Raw genomic sequence first — 13845 nt, forward strand, 5'->3', positions numbered from 1 at the left:
ATGTTTACTTATATCATTAAATTAAGTTATAATAAAAAAAACGCATTATATCTCTTTCTGTATGTTTACAGCATTAGGTGAGTTGTTTTTTTCTTAAGAAAAATTAATGCCTATCTTGTGTAGCCTACCTAATATTTATCCAAATGAGTAAATATTAAATCAATTCACAATAATTGAATTGAAATAATAAAAAAAAGTGTAGCTTACCAGAAATTTTACCATGTAAACATTGTAACATGTTGTCACTAAACCTAATAAAATTCAGTTTAGTTGCTAAAATGTTTTGACAATCACAATACACTTATTGTGATGCAATATTTTTTTTTACATCCCCCCAATCCCCCCTAACATGTGGTAAAATGATGGGAACAGACTTTGCTGTGGGGAGTTTAGACTATATTTATCCTAGCTAGCCACAAGTCTCTTCCATTCACGTTTTCTGACAGTCGGTATCGCATAAAAACTTTGGGGTTCTTATTGCTGTTGTTAGAACAGCCGTGTATTACACAACACACCATCGCGCTGTTTAAAAAAAAAAAAAATACAGCGATAATACCATGGATAATACCACGCTGCCTCGCTTGTCAATTGACAGACTGACAGTTGTCGTGGTTTCTATGTCAACAACATGGCTAAACGCGAACATTGATGACGTAGATCGAATAAGAACTATACCGACTAAGCTACTGAAAGAGATGCTTCCAGAGGTCACAGATCCTCTTCTTAATATCATTAATTCATCTTTGTCACTAGGATATGTACCGAAAACTTTTAAGCTGGCTATGATTAAACCGCTTGTTAAAAACCGCAACTTGATCCTACAGAATTATTCAATTATAGGCCGATCTCGAATCTACCTTTTCTGTCAAAGATACTAGAAAAGGCAGTATCCTCACAACTATGTTCCTTTTTAGAAAGAAATGATGTCTGCAAGGATTTCCAGTCAGGATTTAGACTGTACCTGTTACGAAACTGCTCCGTGACACGAGGGTTAAGATCCAAACGCAGCTTTATTGTGGGTAATCCAGAGGCGTAATCCAGTGTACAGGCAAAAGGTCAGAACACAGGTAGGTAGTGATGTGACATTTGAACCGAGGCGTCGGAGCGTGTGTCGAGAAAAAGTGGGCGTGCCAGATGAAGCCGCGATTCGAGGCTTGTGTTGTTAACGTGAAAATCACGTGACTAATGACAAACGAGGCCTCGGTTTGTGTGAATACGTCATCGGTTCGGTCCGAGTGTCGCTTCCGGATAAAAGGCGGTTCGAAACTCGCGCCACCTTGTGGGTGTTGATCAGGAGTAGAAGAAGCAGTTGTAGTAGTGTCAGAGAGTCAGAGAGTTAGATAACTATCATTGTCAATTTGTCATTGTCGTTATTGTGTCATATGTGAGGGCTGTATATTATTACATTATCAGGTTAGAATAGTTATATTATTATTATAGTAGGCCTAGCTATATTATAGTCTTGTTATATTAATTAGTTAAGTTTATTTGGATTGCTCTGGATTTTTGCATCTGGACTAGACTGCTTTGTGATTTGGATTGCCCTTTTGGATTTGTTTGCTTTTTGTGACTCTTCCTTTTTCCTGGTAACGGAGCAGTGCAGAAAGAGGGAATCCTCCCCTGTCTGGGCTCAACAGAAGCAGTATCCTCATTTATACCGTTTTTATGTTCCCCTGCATGATGCATCCTCTGTTCCTTGTGAAAGGATCTTTTCCAAGGCTAGAGAGATTTTGTCCAAGAAGAGGAATCGTCTAAACCCCAACACACTTGAAATAATTCTGTTTCTCAATCAAAAATCTATTGTAATCCTTCCTTCCGGAACTATTCTGTTGCAGTTTACTTTAATCTGTTATCTATAATCTGCTAAATGAATAAATGTACTTTATTACACTCCCTCTAACATGCACTCAACACAGTGTCACTGTTGTTGTTCACTGTTGTTGTTCATTCTGTCACTATCCAAACAATTTATGAATAATTAATTAACTGTGTGTGTGACTGCACAAGTAAATTCAGAGAGAGAAAGATACATATTTTATATTATACACAGTAATGGACAAATGATCATGTATTTTTATTATTGCAAATGAAAGGTTACAGACATCAACAGTGAGTACAAAATAAATAAATATTTTTATTTATAAAAATATATTTTTTATAAAATATACATTTAAATATAAATATAAATATGTATTTGTATATTTACATTACAAATAAATATTTTTATTTATAAAATTATTTTTTATAAAATATACATTTTTATATATATATAAAAGGAAGGAGGGAAGGAAGGAGGGAAGGAAGGAAGGAGGGAAGGAGGGAGGGAAGGAGGGAGGGAGGGAAGGAAGGAGGGAGGGAGGGAGGGAGGGAGGGAGGGAGGGAGGGAGGGCGCGACACTGGTTCAGAATGAATTAATTTGTCTGCTATTTCTTTGCACAGTAGCTAGGTGTCACTAGTGAGCAATGCTGAATGAAGCTTCGAGTAATGAACCTTTGGCTGAAGCAATGGGCTGCGAGGTCTCAGTGGTTCAGGAAGCCTCATTTTGCCATCACTACAGGTAGGCAGTCCAAACAAATCAACAAAGAAACAAACAAAACAGGCAGGGACCAGAGGCAAAAGAGTAATCCAGGGAACAGGGCAAGAAATCCAAATAAACCAAAAGACAAGAAACCAGGGAAAACGCTCGGAATTGCAGTGTAACACTTAAACAAGACTTCGCGGTGAGTGAATGAATGAACATGGTATAAATAGACTGAGACTAACAGGATGATGAGACACAGGTGAATGCAATCAGTGAATGAGGTACAGGTGAATGTGATCAGTGATAAGTGATGATGAGTCCGGGCAGTGAGTTATGGGAAATGTAGTTTGTGAGTGATAATAGTCTTATGTGGAGTGCCCTCTGGTGGCTCTCAAGGGCACTCCAGCTGGTGACCGTTACAGTACCATAGTACTGAGACAGCTCTCATTAGAGTCACAAATGATTTGCTCTTATCATCCGATCGTGGTTGAATCTCGCTATTAGTGTTACTTGATCTTAGTGCTGCATTTGACACTATCGACCAGAACATTCTTTTAAATAGACTCGAAAATTATGTTGGCATTAGTGGAATTGCATTAGCATGGTTTAAATCATACTTATCTGACCGTTATCAGTTTGTAGCAGTAAATGAAGAGATGTCTTATCGATCACAAGTTCAGTATGGCGTACCACAAGGCTCAGTACTAGGACCGTTGCTGTTCCCTCTGTACATGCTACCCTTAGGAGATATCATTAGGAAGCATGGCATTAGTTTTCAATGCTATGCCGATGATACTTAGCTATATATTTCTTCACGCCCTGACGAAACTTACCAATTCACAAAATTAACAGAATGCATAGCTGATATAAAAAATTGGATGACTAGTAATTTCCTACTACTTAACTCTGTAAAAACAATAATTCTAATTATTGGACAAAAAACTTCCTCAAGTAATAACCTAGAATACTGTCTAACACTTGATGGCTGCTCTGTCAAGTCTTCGTCGTCGGTTAGGAACCTGGATGTGCTCTTTGATACCAATCTTTCCTTTGAAAGTCACGTGTCTAGTATCTGTAAAACCGCATTTTTCCATCTTAAAAATATATCTAAATTACGCCATATGCTCTCATTGACAAATGCGGAACAATTAGTTAATGCGTTCATGACCTCAAGGCTAGATTATTGTAATGCTCTATTGGGTGGTTGCCCTGCACGCTTAATAAACAAACTACAGCTAGTTCAAAATGCAGCAGCTCGAGTTCTTACCAGAACCAGGAAGTATGACCATACAGTGTTTCCCCTAGAATTTTTTCCAGCAGCGGTGCTGTTACGGGGGTGGGGGTGAGGGGGGGGGGGGGTCCGGGGGTGCAAGATTTTTTTTTTTTTTTTTTTTTTTTAATAACCCCTTAAACCATGACTTCTGGCAAGTTTTGTGGATAGAAATGGACATTTTGAGACATACAAATTTGACACCATCAACAGAAGACATGATTATTGCAGCACATACCTTGAACTGGTCACAAACAGGATTAGGACAGGATTATTCATGTTTTTCTTTTGTGTTAATTTTCAGATGTAAGGTAGAAATTGATAGTGGAAAAATGAAACTCTTTCCTCCCTCATCTGCACTACTGATCTTTTTTTCTGTAACACACTTTAGCACTTAGATACATCATCATGTAACCAGTACTTTCATTTATTTTATCCTGTAGACATTTTGAACATTAAAATCCAAATGAAACTTTTCATTAGTTTAAAAGGTGACTAGCTTGCATAGCCTATTTTACTTCACTAACCTCCAGGGACGTGCAAAGGGCCATCAGGGCCAGGGGCTCAAATGTAAGAAAGACAATTTGCTGTGATTAATCGCAATTCCCCCAAACTTGTAATCATCAATATTTAAATATAGAATCACTAATTAAATTAAACAACACACAAAAAAGGGGGGAAAAAGAAAAATGTCCACACAAATTGGACAGAAAATAGCCCTATATTAAAATATAAAACATCAATATATTATTCTTCATTCAGTTCTATGCAACATACTCAGATTTAACAGATTTATTTTTTGACTAATATCAAAATAAAATATAGTCATACAAAGCTCTTATTACCAGAGCATGTGATCAGAGCAGGTAATTTTACCATTGTTGCCCAGCAAACAGAAGTCTACTACTGAGAAGTTTCACGTTATTTGAGCGGACTTTGCTTTTCTAGTGCGTGATCGGTAGCCTACATGATTGGAGCGTTTGGGCCGTTAAGGAGCAGAACGCGCAGCGCAAACACAGAGCGGAACATTGAGCAGAGAGCGCAGTACGCGGACACACGCACGGAACGGAGAGCGCGGCGCAAACATGGAGCGGAAAAGACTCGCACGTGAAGTTACTAAACAAGCTGCGCGAGAATGAAACCTGATCGCCGAACACGGAAGGGCGGTACGGCATATTTTCCATAGACAGTAAAAAAATGGACACAGCGACCCCATGGACTTAAACGGAGAAAAGTTCGTACCGCTTTCTCCTTTCCAGAAACGCTTGCTCACTCTCCCGTGGCGTCTGTCGTGGTGTCGTTGTGTCTGTCGCCGCGTCGCTTCTATTATGAGTGCGCTTTCCGCGCGCCCACATTTGAAATATTTGCATGTGAACGGCCCCTTATGACAACGTGTGTAAGTGAATGTCGTGATATTACTGATCATGTGAAGATTTTGCAGCGGCGCTGAAAATCCAGCGGCGGCGCTGCGCCGCTGCGCCGCTGCTTAATACATTGTAGGGGAAACACTGCCATATTAGCCCGGTTCTGTCAACACTGCATTGGCTATTAAACATCGCATAAATTTTAAAATATTGCTGATTACTTACAAAGCACTAAATGGTTTAGCTCCGCAGTACTTGAGCGAGCTCTTAACGCATTATAGTCCTTCATGTCTATTGCGATCTCAAAATTCTGGCCAGTTAATACCTAGAATCAAAATCGACCGCTGGCTGTAGATCCTTTTCCTATTTAGCACCAAAACTTTGGAACAGTCTTCCTACCATTGTCCGGGAAGCAGACACACTCTGTCAGTTCAAAGCCAGATTAAAGACATCTCTTTGTCCTAGCATTCGCATAATACATTATAGACTTCTATAATTCAATGTTAGGCTGCATAGATTAGATCAGCCATAACCGGGAACACTTCCCTTAAATCCTGATGTACTCGTTACATCATAAGAAGAACGGCATCTATGCTAATTTTAGTGTCTTTGTTTATCCCGAGGTTTTCCCGCAGCCTGCCGGATCCAGGCCGTATCCAGATCTGACGAAGCACCTTCGCCTGGACCCGATAACAACGCAGTGCTGAAGTGCCAACTAGTCTCTCCCTATGGAGGATCCCTTTACCACTCTACAGATAAAGCGTCGTCGGGAAACTCAATTCGCGTATCTACCCCGAATTGATCAAATAAAATAAAATTCTGTATCAAAAATTATAAGGAAACACCAGTACTTTGTTTAGGCTTGGTTTGTAGGGAATTCCAAACCTGCGCACACATATATTCAAACGCACATAACTATAGAACCAATTCTTAATGCGCATGTGAACGCCATCAGCGTTTCTCACAGGTTCGCGTTAAAGTCTGTGTTGAGAGAATGGTGTCATCTTAGCGGCCCCTAATTTAATAACATATGAACGTTGTGATGGAAAATAGCTGAAAAATAACTATTAAAGAACCGCTATAAAGCCAAAACAATCTCTGTTACCATAAATTATACGTTTATCTCTGTAAAGCTGCTTTGAAACAATCTACATTTTTAAAAGCGCTATATAAATGAGGATGACTTGACTTGACTTGACAGTAGATCAAGCAGCTCAAACAGGCTCATGGCATCAATCATGAATGAAGAGTGATTGGTGAATGTTTAGTTGAATGACCCAATGCCCCCATTACTTGTGAGTATTCACCAAAATATTACCTCAGAAATTACTTTCAGAACATTCATGCATTTTTTTTTTTTATTGTTTTGAGTGTTTTTTTTTTGTTTGGTTTTTTTGTTATACAATCAAAACAAAAACTGAACAAAGACCAGTGCCCAGTGTGATAGAAATATTTTTTGTAATGGGTATTTTCAACATTAAATGTACAGAAAAATGCAGACCAAGGATGCTCAGGTCAAAGGCCATATATACTTAACCAAAAAGTGCTTAACACAGTAGAACTAACAGTCATATGATAGCTTAGATCATTACAAACCAATCACCAGAACAAATCACAGTGACGTTGATTTTTACTCAACTGTAAGTTATGTTTTCCAGCTTCTAGTCATTTATTGTGCACGCTACCTTATATTTACCAGTTGTTATTTTACCTTTGTAACTGAGGTTTAAGTTTACGCTAATTCGGGTTGTTTCGAACCCCTGCAGACAGTCGGTCAGAACTGTGTAATGACATCAAATGTAGTGAATTCACTCTGCAGACTCCAAATCTCTTTGAAAGTTTACTGATGATAATTTCAAATTTAACAGGTGTGGTTCTGGAACAAAATAAAGAAATAAACTTAAATGAGTGACTTACATAAATTTACTTTAATATTTGTAAGTGATATGATTATAAGGCAATGATCTTTACAGGTAGGAATAACAATAACTTTGAGCCCTTAACCCCCTGAGGTCGACAATCGCGGCGGCGTGATAGGCTCGCTTTTTTTTTATCAGTTCAAAAGAGATTCATTTTGCTCTGTTGACTTTGATATTACAAACAAGTTTCATACATCAATCGATTCTGTTAAATGTGTATTATTTTTGTGTATACTCACAATAAAAACAAAGTGTTGTGCTTTTTGCCAAATAAAGAAAAATAAACGCGAAGCGAGTTCTGCCTTCTCTCTGTCAGTGTAGTCCATTCTGAAACGCGTCCAAAAATGAACAATAACTCAGCGAATACTCAGTCAAACAGGCATACAGACACACAGGCATGAAGCTTGAGTTCTCTTCTTTTAAATGAAGTAATTTATATAAAAAACAAATATTCTCAGTTCATGTAATCTGTAAGAAAAGAGCGAGATGTCAGTCGTTCTCATCTCATCTAATTATTTTTAATGTGACTCCGCCCACGGAGAGCGCGCGCTATACAAACGCAAATGACTGAGGCAATCCACGCAAACCTGTGAACGCCCCCATATCAGCTCGAGAAAACACAAGTTTAATCAGATCATTGTAGCCTACTTATTTACACCGTCTCGCAGCGCTGTGAGGAATAATAATAATGGAAAATGTACCTCAGAAGTGCGGGTATTTCGAGGAGCAAGGATCCGACTGAGCTGAGGAATACTGTAGTAAGTTCTCAAGTGAATCGCGTTTCTGTGTATGAATGAATGAACGGCAGAGATGCGCGCTGTTTAGCCTACCACAGCTCGGAAAAAGACAGTTTAAATTTAAATCGCGTTTCTGTGTGTGAATGAATGATGATGTTTTAGCAAACTGTATTGCTATACTGAGATGAACAAATTTTAAATCTATTTCAAATATGCTTCCATACATAACATCACGGTAAAGAATATTGTACTTAGCGTTTAAAGTTAAGATAATGATTCTGCTCAGAAAAGTTGCAATTCCTGTTTTCTCCTTATTGTCTTCAATGGCTCTTGGAGTCCCAGTTTCACTCAGAGCCACAGCCCAGACGTTGAATCGTTTGGCTGATTGGATTAGCACATATGCGTTTGAATGGTTATGCTGATTGGATTGAGACTGGTAACTGGTGGAGTCTGGGGCGGGTTCCTTAACCTGTATACTTAATTTGCATGCTTTGTTCAACCTCAATGTAAATCCCTCCCCCTAAATGTCTATAAATTTGCAAGGCAACTGTCTTGAGTTAGACTTGGAAGAATACTACAGACGACACACAGCGAAGATCCCAATAAATCACTTCTGCTTATCCCAACGTCTCCCGGTCTTGCTTCGATGAAAGAAAACTTTCCAAAAAACCTTAATAAAATTGAGATATGTCATGCACGGGATTGGTACCATAGGGTTTAACCAAAATCTAAATGTAGCTATCAGCAACATTAGTTTGCATTAAGTTAGCAAACACTAGCCAGTCTGTTAACATTAATATTTGCAAGCCTCCAAGTTTGGTAGCAAATCTTTGCATGATTCCATGGTAAACCAGAGATATTGCATTAGATGGTTTCCAGATTCTTGTCATTTCTTGTACATGCTACCTTATATTTTCCAGTTTTCAGTTCAGCAACCTCGGTTTTGCGTATTCTAAACTAGCCGTAATTTAAACCCCCATTTGGCTGCTACATTCCCAGTGTTAGCAAACGCTAGCTAGTCTGTTAACATGAATATTTGCAAGCCTCCAAGAACACACAGACGTCACACTTTAAATCCTACCAGTTGCCTTTCGCCATCCACTTATTTAGCTGCTGTCGCTTCCCTTTATATGCCTCCTATATATATCCCCTTTTCCCTCTTCCTTTTTCTATTTTTAGCCCCCGACAGCTTTTTTGCTTTATCCATCTTTTTCGACAACTCACTACTCATACCTGCTCGCTCAGCGCTCACAGCGATTTTACCCCCCTATATATATATATTATATATATATATATATAGACCGATTTGTGTCTCGGACACCACGGGACACTACGGAGCAAGCCGCAGGAAGTCGACCCTGCCCATCCAGGCCGCTGCCAAACCAGAAGGCAAGCACAGGTGCAAAAGTCCCTGAGACGGGCGACCCAGAGGTGGATTGGACTGCTCTTCTGGAGGTGGCGAAGGCACCGCTCTTTCCCCCGGTGGAGGGCAGGATGAAGAATCTTTTGTTTCCTTTTGTTTCTTTTCCGCCCACATGGGAAACCTATTCAGGCCCAGTGCAGGGCCAGTTACTGGTTATTAATTGGATGAAACTCAGGCCAGTAATAGCCTGTTTGTGGTCCTAGTCTTTAATCCAGATCTGGGCCACTACAGGGCAGTCATTCTTTGCGGTATGTGGGCCGAGATAAATGGGGTGTTGTGTGGACCGGAACTGGGCCAGATAAAATTTACTATGTGGATATGGTTTAGATAGAGGCCTAGTAAAGCTAAAATAAAAAACTTCAGGTGGGATTTAATGATGCTTTAAGAATTTTGCGTAAGCTCCCAAGGTGGGCAAGTGCAAGCCAAATGTTCATATTTAGTGGCTTAGTGAATAAAACTTTAGTGCATGCGGTGTTAAGAAATTTTATGTATAATTTCATGTGTCGATTAGGTGATTCAAGAAATACAAACATAATGGTCTTAAATTATCCTACATTAAGTGATACAAGGTATTCCTCCTGGTTCTGGAAGCACTGGAATTCAAGTTTGTATGTGTTTAAAATAATGTTTGCTCTATTTAATAAATGTATGTTGTATGTTATTCTTTTCATTTTATTTTACTTTGTGATATGGACCTAAGGGTCCGAAATAAAGAATGAATAGAATAGAATAGAATAGAATAGAATAGAAGATATAGATCACATATGAGATGACGCACCGGCTCACATAGAGACCTTTCAGTTAAAAACAAACTGTAAAAAATACACACACATAAACACAAACACAAACACACACGCAGCTCTGACATAGATTGCCTGCAGATGAGGGACTGATAGAAGTGGTTTACAGGATCTCCTAGAGGCCACGCCTTCAATGCGTCATTGTTTCTGGCTGGTTAAAAGCAGAGTCGAGTATAAAGGATTTACAGAAGACACTTGTAAGAAACGCTTGTTTCAGTCTACAACCTACAATGAAGCAAACAGATGGCAAACACGTTTTGGTAAGTGTGTGAGAACTGTTTTATGTGCAAACTAAAAATTTTAACTACTGTGAAAAAGTCTTTGGTTGGTTTAAACTATATGATAAAGTAAACATTACCAAGCATGTAAAATATAATTTTTTCACTGAATGACTGAAAGGGATTTTGTTCGTTTTCTACATTCTTCAAAAATAGTTTTTGGTTTCCATTTTCTTGTCTTGAACTGTTTCTTATCCCTGATTTAGACATATGTAATTTGAGAGTTATATATTGAAGCTGAATACTCTTATAACTCCAGGCAATATTTGTTGGGGCGCTCAGTACTCTATGTGTCGAAACATGCCCAGAGAACCATTTCCAACTTCCAGATTTGCAGTGCTGCCTTAACTGCCCAGAAGGTGAGCTCCACTGACTATATAATAATACATCTGAATATATTGCAGTGACCAATGTTAATCACTAAATAAGCATTCAATGCAAATCTACAGGTTGGTATGTTGTGAAGAACTGTTCCGCAGGACCTGGAGTCTACATTGGTGTGGATTGTAATAAATGCCGCAGCTGTGAAGGTATGTAAAAACTGTTTCACCGCTGTTTACATGACTGAGAGTTTATAGACTAGATGAATTTGCAGACCAGACTGTGCTGTTCATTTCAGTTCTGCTCTGAGAATACAATCCTTTTTCTCAACCTATAGAAATTGGACAGATAACTGTTTCCAACTGCATGCAGTTCGCAGACACACAGTGTGCCATGGGTGAGAATAATACTTAATTTCTTACATTTTTCATATACTTCTGCAGCTTCAATAATTTATGTTTTTGTAACATCTTTTGAAATTTTTCTTTAGTACATATTGGAAGGCAAATGTATGGAGCCCCTAAAGGGACATGGTAGAGGAAACATGAGATTTAAACAAGTTTAAACAAGAACTTTTGCGTTTATAGTACTAGCAAAAAGTTTGCATTCAGTCACAAAAGCACTGAAATATAGATTTTCCTCCTACTTGAATCATAACATCTCCATCACTAGTTTTAAGGAAAACTTTTACAAGAAAAAAAAAATTCTCAGGGGACCAAAGGTATTGATATAATTTGTATTTGTAAACCCATCTGTATGCTGCTTTTGTTCTAAGTTCAAATTTTCCTGCCTATGTATCTGACCTTGTTTTTTTCCTTTTCATATACTTTCCCTTTTACCTGCTGCTTGTCATTTATTTTAGTTTATCTTTTATTTCTCTTAGTTCCTACTGCAGACCCATCTGTTCCTACACATCCAACACAGTTAGAAGGTGAGTCATATTTCATATAATCCATCATCAGATATAGTTTTTCCTTCCTTGCCACAGTTGCCTGTGGCTAAGAGGACTAAAGATGAAAGTAATAATGCATTATTTTATACTATATTGCTTAGGGGTGGGCAATATGACTAAAACCATAAAACCTGATATGCATAATTTTATTCATGGCAGTGATAAACATCACCCTTCACCACCCAGGCTCAGGTAGAGAAACAGATTAGTTACTCCCCCCCATTTGGGAAGGTTGAGTATGCTCTCTTGGAGCCAAAGCACTACCCGGGCTGGCGTCTGTGACTTTCGAAGCCGTAGCCCTTACAGTAGGCCTCCTCGATAGTCCGGTGACAGTCACGATGACAGCGACACACATGCATTATATTGCTTTGCAATATAGCTGGTCAACTAGTCTAACATTAAGAAACCCCTAGAAAACAGTAAAAAAAACAAAAAAAAGAAAAAACTTAAGCTACTTAATATTATTCCAATAGCCAAATATGATACTAAATCCCACAGGCAAAAGGGCTTCTATTTGTGACGTGCTGTCTTTGCATTTGAACATTGCACATTTTAAACACGACACGTAGGCTATTAGGTGAATAAATGTTAGCCAATACAAACATATTTATAGAAAACAGTTGACAATGAATAGACAGGAGTCCAATAGTAGCATAACGAATCACTTATTCTAAAATGAATATCAAGTATAAGGTAGACGAATCCGACATATAGCCTAATGAGGGCTGTGTTAACAGTAAAACGTCCGTCATTTAACGAATTAACGAAAACACGGATGGATAATACAAAATGCTTTCTGACATTTTGACAGAAAAAAAACAAGCAAGAACAAATTTAAACTTAGCCCGTCAATTTTCATTTTACAATTATCTTCTCTCTCTGTGTGCGCGCATCCGTGTTTGTAAGAGAGAGCTCGCGCAGCACTGATACAACGGTACTTTTTCATCCATAAGTAACTAACGCGCTAGTTTTCATACAAAATAAATAAACGCCTGTTTCTCCAGACTCGTGCTTATCGGTAATCCACAAATCACATCACTTTCATAATCACTAAACCATAGCGATTTCAAATTTATTAAGATTTATTGTTCAGCATTACTTGAGCATTTTATAATTTGCATGGCTGAATGATGTCTTCCTCTTTTCTGAGTGACCATGAATAACAGAGTATTTTAAGATAATCCATGCGATCCGTGTGATCATCGAATCTATAGGATTAAGTTAACTCAATACAATATTTCAACTTTCCACATCCACCCCAGGCCGTTTACCTTCAGGAGTCAGAAGTACCGTGACTACTGTACTGTCCTCACTTATAACATCAGTCAGATGTCGGGCCGCAGGAGTGGAAGTGGGATCGAGTGGGATTCTTTATTGGTGTCGATTTTCAGTCTCTTTTTAATGATAGGCCTTACGCATCTGTCAATCATCCCCGCTTGCTATCTGGGGAATGAACCCAGCGCTATGATTGGTTGAACTCTTCTTTTGCTGTTACTTGATTTGAGGACTGCGCATGCACAGAGGCGTCACCAGGTTTTTGCGTAGTTTAGAGTGACAAATCGTACCAGCGTACTTTGAAGTCAAAATGCGTATCCGCTACGCAAAATGCATACAGGTTGGCAGGTCTGGCTGAGTTCTGCCTGTTGGCAATGTTAAATAAGTATAACAAGGCCCACAGAGATGTCTGTGAGAGTACCTGGCTTCTGTGGCTAGCTCTGCTAACAGTCCCGCAAAAAAATAGTTAGGCCTTAACATGCCCCTTGAAGGCGGCTCCCCAAAGAGTGGATGCGTAGCATTGCAAAGGCATTAAGTATCACGTTGCAGGCCCCCATGGAGCCTCCCTGTTTCTAGCCCAGAGCCTGATCAATTGACCGTTCGCAAAGACCCGCCCCCCTTAGTTACTGTCGCTATGTCCGACAAGCTACGCCGTTCTCACGCCACACCATGTTCTCACGCAGTGAAAAATACATCGCGGAGCAGAGAGCGGACTGACAACGCGCTGACAGACAGGACAGACCAGGTTACTTTTCGGTTACGTTTGATATTAAACATATTAAACAAAGTCTCACCTTTCAAATTTGATAATTTTTTTAAAGAAATTTAAACAAAAAATACCGTTTTGTGGCTCTTTAATGTGTCGTGACAGATCGCTGTAGAGCATCAGTTAAAGCTGCTCGTGAACCGATCATCTCTTCCTTCTAGTTAATTTATAGCCTCAAATAAACATGAACAAACATAAGAAGGAATGTTGTTTTAACCG

The 13845-nt window shown here is 38.9% G+C and overlaps 1 protein-coding gene across 3 annotated transcripts in view; it reads left to right on the forward strand.

The window, feature by feature from the left end:
- Window positions 1-13845, forward strand: part of LOC307150301 (uncharacterized protein) — an 86193-nt gene that overhangs the window by 13250 nt on the left and 59098 nt on the right. For 2 of the 3 annotated variants that reach the window (XM_079857389.1, XM_079857392.1), the window contains exons 1-5: window positions 10184-10294; window positions 10572-10671; window positions 10762-10842; window positions 10971-11030; window positions 11517-11564. The exons of the other annotated variant lie outside the window; for it this stretch is intronic. In XM_079857389.1, coding sequence (XP_079713515.1) covers window positions 10265-10294; window positions 10572-10671; window positions 10762-10842; window positions 10971-11030; window positions 11517-11564 — 319 coding nt within the window. In that variant the 5' untranslated portion in view covers window positions 10184-10264. Of the gene's footprint in view, window positions 1-10183; window positions 10295-10571; window positions 10672-10761; window positions 10843-10970; window positions 11031-11516; window positions 11565-13845 lie in introns of those variants that run through there. 3 annotated transcript variants of the gene reach the window in all.

Source organism: Squalius cephalus (assembly GCF_949319135.1).
Source record: "Squalius cephalus genome assembly, chromosome: 22".
In the NCBI taxonomy this organism is placed as follows: domain Eukaryota; kingdom Metazoa; phylum Chordata; class Actinopteri; order Cypriniformes; family Leuciscidae; genus Squalius; species Squalius cephalus.